This window comes from Gambusia affinis, linkage group LG08 (genome assembly GCF_019740435.1).
Source record: "Gambusia affinis linkage group LG08, SWU_Gaff_1.0, whole genome shotgun sequence".
Taxonomy (NCBI): Eukaryota; Metazoa; Chordata; class Actinopteri; order Cyprinodontiformes; family Poeciliidae; genus Gambusia; species Gambusia affinis.
In genome coordinates, this window is record NC_057875.1 from 11376212 (window position 1) to 11384622 (window position 8411).

Below are 8411 nucleotides of genomic sequence, written 5' to 3' on the forward strand. Positions count from 1 at the left end.
ATCACAAGGTCTTTTACAGGAGATAAAAGGATATATATATATATTTATTGTGGTTTATGAGCAAGTATTTTATTTGTTACTTATAGTTATATCATTTATTATTTTCTGTACAGCAATGTCTTTAAAGGTTCAGCAGTGTGTATGTACAGCATGGCAGACATAAGAAGAGCTTTCTTGGGTCCATATGCTCATAGGGACGGACCCAGCTATCAGTGGGTCCCCTTTCAGGGACGTGTACCCTACCCCCGGCCTGGCACAGTGAGTTCATAGCTCCGTTTACTGATCCCAAAAGGACTCCCTTTGATTTGTATTCCTTTAACAGCTAATATTATGTTTTGCTTCTTTTTTTTTTTTTCAATGCAGTGCCCTAGCAAAACATTTGGTGGATTTGACACAACCAAGGACCTTCCTGACGAAGTGGTCACCTTTGCCAGAAGTCACCCAGCCATGTTTAATCCTGTCTATCCAATTAATAATAAACCAATAATAGTCAAAACAGACGTAGACTACCAGTTTACTAAAATGGTAGTGGATAAGGTGGAAGCTGAAGATGGCTTGTATGATGTTATGTTCATCGGCACAGGTAAAAAAAAATAAAATAAAATAAAATATTAAGACAACTCTGCAAAGCCAAATGGATCACTGTTACTATAGCAGGGTCAAAATGTGAGCTTTTTCTGTGCCTTCTCAGACATGGGAACTGTTCTGAAAGTTGTAGCCATCCCAAGAAATTCATGGCATGACCTGGAAGAAGTGTTATTGGAAGAAATGACTGTATTCAGAGTAAGTTGTCACCCGGTAATACTTCTTTGGAAACATTAGAATCAACATTCTCTGTATAATTATTGCTTGTCCTTCTTTAATATTTTAGGAACCAGTTGCAATTACAGCCATGGAACTTTCAACAAAACAGGTACAGATTTTTATTCATCATATTTATATATATGATCTAAGCGTGGGCAGTTTTGTTTTCACAAAGAATAACGCGAAAGGCCTGTGCGATAATGGCCTTTGACGACTGTTTATGCATGACGCTTGTTTTAAAAAACCTGCCCGTAAAGTTTTTTTCTCATAGGTAATACGCCTTCAGGTCAAACAGACAGAACAAAGAGATCTTTGTTTCCACTATTTAAAGACTTTGAGATAAGCTCCCATGTCATCACATAAACAAACCTAAATTGCTGGCTTTCCAGTGACAGTTAGCTTGTAAGCTGAAATGACAGGGAGATGAAAACAAGCCAACTAATTGACAGGTAGGAGGGAGGGCTGAACAATTCTCCTTAAATAGTCGACCAACATTGCTCACATAAACTTTGCTTTATTTGCACACTATTATATATATATATATATAAATTACAATATGTTTGAAATATTTTACAATTAAAAATGTCCAACATTTCCCCTGCTCTAAAACCCCCCCACTGAACTTTGTTTTCCAAATCATGAGTAATGTAACATTGACCATCTGGTTCCTTTCTCTTTATAGCAACAACTCTATCTTGGATCAGACATCGGTGTGTCTCAAATGCCTCTACACCGTTGTGAGGTTTATGGAAAGGCCTGTGCTGAATGCTGCTTGGCGAGGGACCCTTACTGTGCATGGGATGGCACAGAATGCTCCAGATACTTTCCAATGGCAAAGAGGTAGCAAAAAACAATCTTTCATTTATGTTTTACCATCTCATGAACACCTTCTGCAGTGAAGCTAGTCAAAATTTCAAAGATGGTTGTTAAATTAGGATAATTTTTTATGACTATATGACACTTAAACGCTGATAGCACTTATTAGTCGATCTAGCTCCAGAAAAAAGCTAATGGGATTTTGCACAGTTCTGATGTAATGCTATCAAATGTAATTATTTCTTTATATTTGCAAGACACTCTTCCTTCTCAGGAGAGTGTCTTTGTTATGTTTGGCAAAGAAAATTGTGGACCTTTATGGCTGTTATTCTGAAATCAACATGAACAGTACAAACATAAGCATAGTGAAAGTAAACCTTTTTATTGTTTTCTTTTTTGATTTTCCCACAGTTAGTTAGACTCCAACATTTGAAATTTAATGGCATTGTGGTGAAGATAGGAGCTCAAACATCATCACACAATCTCAAGTTTAGAACAATAAAAAGTAGATGGGCGGATCTCACCAGTTCACACGTTTCCATAGCTGCTTCACATATTTGTGTATAGAAAATATCCTGGAGGTACTGTCTGATACTAATCAAGATCTTCCTTAGCATCTGTACTCCAGAGAGATGACAGCATGAGGTGATTGATTTATGTTAAATTCCATCATTCACACCCCATAATTAAATTATTTCAGCTAAGCCATGGATTGTCTGCTGTTTATCTGTTTATGTTGGCCTGCAGTTTCGCTGCACACCCAAAACTCATTCAAACACACGCCTACACACACACACACACGGACACACACACTTCTCTCTCACACTTTCAAAGTGGGTGTTTCTGCTGACTCATGAAGTTGTTTATGCTTGTGTTTCTGCAGGAGAACAAGACGGCAAGATATCAGAAACGGAGACCCACTCACCCAGTGCTCAGATCTGCAGCAACAAGGTCCTTAAAGAAGAAAACATTTAACTGTGATACTCGTTGGCAATTCTAATGAGCAGAGGTTTTATTTCCTGACAAAACCAAAACTGGAATCTCACTTTGGTGTTTTATCGATACTTTTCATTTTCTGGTGGTGTGAAAATCAACACTGGTTCATGTGAGACTAGTAATTAGCATAGTTAAGATTCCCTCAGGCCTCCACACTTTTACAGAGGCCTCTAGTATGTCCACATGTTTTGATTCAAAGCGGACAATTCATTTTCTGTTTTAATACATTCATTGCCTCAATTATTTATATATATTTTTTCTTCTCTTATTTAGGAAGAAGATCATTAAATTCTAAAAGTACATAAGCAATTAACTGTTTACTGCAACACTGTTGACTGCAAATGTTGGCCAAAATGTTTAACTAAACACATTACAGAGAAAATAATAGTAAATTTATTTCTGAATATAAAACTACTACAAAATTAACTTGTGAAAATATATCTTATGTTTTGCACTGACAGACACACATTTTCTGAACAAAATCAATTATATGCTGAAATAAAATAGTTCCAGTTCAATTCATCCCTAAGCCAATAGATGTCCACATTTTGCCTCATCATGTCTTCATTTCATACTAGTAAGCAGTTTTGCAGCAACTTAACTTGCTAGATATCAAGTTTTTGTTTTTCTTTGTAGGCTACTTTCAGTAATTATCTTGATAAACAGTCATAAAAATGTAATCAGATTAAAATTATTTGTATTATTAATTTATATTGTCATTAAAATGGTAACACTTGATTTAAATATGTATTCTTGACAGAAAACTCAAAGTGTGTTGTTTTTATTGTTGACTCAATTTCTCCAATCAACATATTCAAAGATACCTACAAGAAAATTCCCAAAACAAATGCATTTGCAAAACTAGTGATAATCTTTTTTTTTTTTTTTTTACCAGATGAACTCAGTGGACAGGCAACCATCTTTGACAGAACTGTCTACGGTGTGGAAAATAGCAGCACTTTCCTTGAATGTGTCCCTAAGTCCCAGAGAGCCACTACATACTGGCAGTATCAGCGCTCCGCTGATGACCGCAAACAAGAAGTAAGGATCATTTCCTTATCTTATTCTTAAACATTCTGTTTTATTTTAATTTTCTCAGAGACTGTTAGCTTTCAGAGCAGATAAGTAGTGATAAATGATTCCATAATATGAAGATGTTTGAATAAATTATTAAGAAACACATCTTATCATTGCTTAATACCACTGCTGACTCAAATAAAATTCAGTTTAGGAAATTAAAAAAAGAACAATGAGCAGCATGGCCGATTAGATTCTTGTGCTACAGTAAGTGTTAACAGCTCATTTTAATGTTCCAAAGTTTCTCATTCGCTCTGTCTCTTATCACTTCCAATTTTCTCACTGCTCAGATCAAGTCCGAGGAGCGTTTCGTTCGAACAGAACAAGGTCTTCTGATCCGCACTCTTGATAAGAAGGATTCAGGTGTCTATCTGTGCCAGGCAGTGGAACATGGTTTCATGCAGATACTTTTAAAGGTTCACCTTGAAGTGATTGACGCAGAGCGGCTGGAGGATCTTTTGCATCATGATGAAGATACAGCTACCACTGTCCCAGCTCAGGACTTTTCTTTGTCTAGAGAAACGCCCAGTCAAAAGCTTTGGTACAGGGACTTTCTGTCTTTAGTCAATCACCCAACTCTGAATAGTGTTGATGACTTCTGTGATCAAGTTTGGAAAAGAGAGAGAAAGCACAAGCGACAGAAAGTTCACCATGTCCAAAAAGTGCAAACACACCATCATCATCAGCAGCAGCAGGGGCAGAAGGCTGCACCAGGCCCTCAAAGCAACATGCATGCTCAAGGCCTGGCATCCAAGTGGAAGCACCTTCAAGAACGACAGAAGGGTCGCAACCGCAGGACCCACGAATTGGAGCGGGCCCCTCGCAGTGTCTGACCCAAATAGTTTGACTTTGACCACGACGCTTCAGATCACTCCCAGATCATATTCTGTATACCTTAAACTGTTTGTTTTTTGAAACATACATATCCTACACACACTGAACAGAAAAATAAATAAATAAATGCTGCTCTTATCTGCAAACTAGTGTGATCTAAGCGTGGGCAGTTTTGTTTACAGCCCACAGAAAAAAAAAAAAAAAAAAGATGCTGTTGTATCATCGAAGACCATTGGGGCATATCATCTCTGCTGGCCTCTGTGACATGAACAATGCAGAGCAGTAGGGCCACTCTGCACAAAACAATGGACAACTATGCCCATCCGGTAGACATGACTGTCAATGAGATGTGGTCATTGTAATGTATTTAGGTGATATTTCTAAGTTTGCAAAATGCCTAAAATAACTAAAACTATATACTGTATTTTACCTCACACAACAATGAGACCGGATGAAGTTGTTTATGAGAATAAATGAACTCGCAAATTAATTACATCAACAACAAGTTACACGTTCAAAAATGCAATGAGAATTAAAGTGCATTACAAAAGTATTTATACTCCTTGAAGTTTTTCACATTTAGTCATCTCATAATCAGAAACAACAATTTATTTTAGTAGGCATTCTTCTAATAAATAAATAGTACTGCATAATTTGAAGTGCAAGGAAAAAGATATATGTTCTAATAGGTTTGGTTCCAGGAAAAATATCTCTACACCATTTTGCTTCCATGTTTCAGTGTAGGGAAGAAATATTGGAGGTCTCTTACAACTTTCTTACAACATTTTTTCCCTATTAATCCTTAAATGCCAGATTTTGTGTGCTATGTGCCTAAAAATGTCCAGTTGTCCTGCTGACATATTCTCCCATGTGCTGCTTATCTCTGCACCTCCTTCAGACATATCATTGGCCTCTTTGGGGCTTTACTAATTCACCCTCTTTTCCTTGACCTATTAATTTGTGCAGACGGCCATGTCTTTTTAGCTATGCAGCTACTCTCTAAATTTTTGAATGACGTATTAAATGTTGCATACTCTAACTTTGCCTTAATCATCTTCATGATGCTGTCTGTGCGCTAATATTCTCTTCCTCTGAGTAAACCTCTGAGGCATTTACAGAACCATTGTACATGATGATTGTGAAGACTGGGGACCTTTGAATCTTCAGTAAAAAAAACCCCACAAAAGCAAAAAAAACAGGCTGATAGATGGAGCTTTCACTACGCATGAGATAAAATCATACTATCAAATTTATTTTAGCTTTACATTATTAAAGAGAATTAAAATCATGTATCTTCTTCCTTCTACTTTTTCATTCTGCTCTACCTACAAAATGTTGGCACTTGTAACGTCGCATTGCAATGTGGAAAGGTTCAGTGAGTATAAATACTTTTCCAAGGTGATTTAGTAAGCTATTCAATGAACAATTAGTTTTGAATTAGTCAGTGTTAAAAGCCTGACAACTGCAACTGATATTCCTGTTATCTCTGGTTCTCCAATGCATCTCCTGTCAGCATGTGTAAATACTGTATTCTATAATAATCTTATCACAAGAAAGGGAATGAATTTCAATTATCTAGTTTGTGTTACTCGCCCAAAGTAGAAATCTACTTATGAAAAATAGTTTGCAGAACATTTGTAAACAGGAAAGTTTTGTACTTGTATGTGTTTGTGTGTCCGTGCCCTAGATAAGCTTCCTAGACAAAGACATTTTATTATTTTTCATCTGAATCGTTCCAATTTTAGCATTTTGAAAGCCGCATTGTCTCACTTTCCACGTGCTCAGCAGAGTTCTTCCATGTTTATTTAATTATTCTGTCAGTCAGTTTTGTTTCTACACCAGTGCATATTTATTGTTAAACATTTCTGTACATTGTGATATATTATAAGCAGGCATTTTTTTTCTAACTTGTTTCTGTTACTGGACCACTTAGTAATAAAAAAATATTAAAATAAAAAGAAATTTTATCACATGTAGAAGATTGTAAGTATTTTATTAGTTATCACATGCATTAAATATCAAATGCATTGAGCAATATGCCAGTATACAGTAATATATTTTGAACACATCCAGATTTTATGCAGACATTGCAGTGTAACACAGTAAATTCACTGCATGTAGCATAAGAATAAAACGGACTAAAACATCACTGAACAGTGCACAAACAAAATACCTGAATGTAACTGTGAAAAATAAATACTATGGTCTGTGTTAATCAACTATACCACTGTGTAGTAGTGCATGTGAATACTGGTGTAGTGTTCTTGTTCAACCATAGCGATGAAAAACTAGTCTAATGTTGTCACCTATAAGCTGTTTCTTGCTTTTTCTGTAGTACACAATAGGAATGATTTGAAAAATGCCTTCCTGGGTCTGTTAGTACTCCAAACAGTGTACGTTATAAACAGGAACTCAACAAGATTTCCCCATGGACCCCAGTCTCCACATGCCAGTTTATCTAATAATGGACAATGATCATTTTTGCTTTGCACAAACATTGCCCTGTCTGATGACTGCAACTGTGTGCAAGTTTGTTCATCCACTTTTGGAAGGAAGATGAGAAGCAGCTGGAAGCGTCCTTGGGAGATTTTTAGTCTCAAAGTGAATGAGACAAGCTGAACAGCAAAGTGGTGGATGCGCGTGTGATAAGATTATCATTATGAGGAGGAAATATATGGGGCCTGTCGGATGAACAGTGGGAGTGAGGAAATTAAGTGCTGCTGTTGCTGATTTTTGGCATGATGTATTCTACTGATGTAATAAATATCTCTTCATGAAATGATGCATTCATTAAATCTGGTTTTGATAGTTATAGGACGTTTATACCATTCTTGTCCTTTCTGTGTCAATGAAACCAAACTAAACAAACTCAGAAAATGTTACATCTGGTGAAATAGTTAATTCCCGCAAAAGGATGCATTTAATTCTTTCCACATATGTAATGTTATGAACAAAACTGCGCCCGTCTTCCATTGGCAGCTGGAGATAGGCACCAGCACTCCTCCCAGCCCCAATGGGACAAGGGTGTAAGAAAATGGATGGATGGCTAAAAATCAAAATTTTATGTGATAGCTCAAGAAGTACCATAAACTTGGGAAGTGAAATTAATTTGGTCTCATCATTTTCAAAAATGTTGCTAATAAAAATGAAAATCTTGAAAGACTGATAGGTGTTCATGTTCAGCCCTCTATAATTTGATGCCTCAAATAAAAATTAGTGCAACATATTGTATTTCAGAAACCTGATGTGTTAAATAGAGTTAATTATTTTAATGAAAATGTTTATATTGTAAAGAATAAATGTTTACTACAGAACATTAGAAACAGCATCACAGGATTCATGAACACACCAGCAGGTCAGAAATTACATTGTGAAGATATTTAAGGCAGATTTAGATTATAAAGTGTAATCTCATGCTTTAAGTTTCTATTAGAACATGGTTTTATCACTGTTTTGAAAATGTGAAGCTCAACTGCAAACCTACTGGGACATGACTGATCATACAAACGACAAGTCAGACAAAGAGAGCATTGATGACAATAGTGACCAATAGCCGCTGCAGAGCTCAGGTTGGTGAATTTGTTGACTGACCAACATATATTTGTGAATTGCACAATCAAGCCTTTACAGAAGAGTGACAAGAGGAAAGTCATTGTTGAGAGAAAGCCAAAAGACCTCTTGTTTGCAGTTTGTTATCTAGTATCAAAATAGAAGACCAAAACAGAGCTTTCTGGCCCTGCATGCAAAACGTGTAGAAAATGAACCTGTACTTCATATCATCTTTAAATCATCATCTACACTGTATAACATGGTCATGGCGGCATGATGCTGCAGGTATTCTTTAGGAGGGAAAAGAACGTTCAGAAAGACTTGAGATGGAGCTT

The 8411-nt window shown here is 36.3% G+C and overlaps 1 protein-coding gene across 6 annotated transcripts in view; it reads left to right on the plus strand.

Annotated features, from left to right (window-relative positions):
- The window catches only part of sema3ab (sema domain, immunoglobulin domain (Ig), short basic domain, secreted, (semaphorin) 3Ab), a 48779-nt gene extending 41501 nt beyond the window's left edge, over positions 1 to 7278 (plus strand). For 4 of the 6 annotated variants that reach the window (XM_044124815.1, XM_044124813.1, XM_044124817.1 and 1 more), the window contains 8 exons: positions 114 to 258; positions 364 to 583; positions 692 to 783; positions 872 to 913; positions 1487 to 1644; positions 2504 to 2571; positions 3512 to 3657; positions 3984 to 7278. In XM_044124815.1, coding sequence (XP_043980750.1) covers positions 114 to 258; positions 364 to 583; positions 692 to 783; positions 872 to 913; positions 1487 to 1644; positions 2504 to 2571; positions 3512 to 3657; positions 3984 to 4526 — 1414 coding nt within the window. In that variant the 3' untranslated portion in view covers positions 4527 to 7278. The remainder of the gene's footprint in view (positions 1 to 113; positions 259 to 363; positions 584 to 691; positions 784 to 871; positions 914 to 1486; positions 1645 to 2503; positions 2572 to 3511; positions 3658 to 3983) is intronic. The other 2 variants (XM_044124816.1, XM_044124814.1) reach the window with 1 other exon arrangement.
- Positions 7279 to 8411: the final 1133 nt, after the last annotated feature.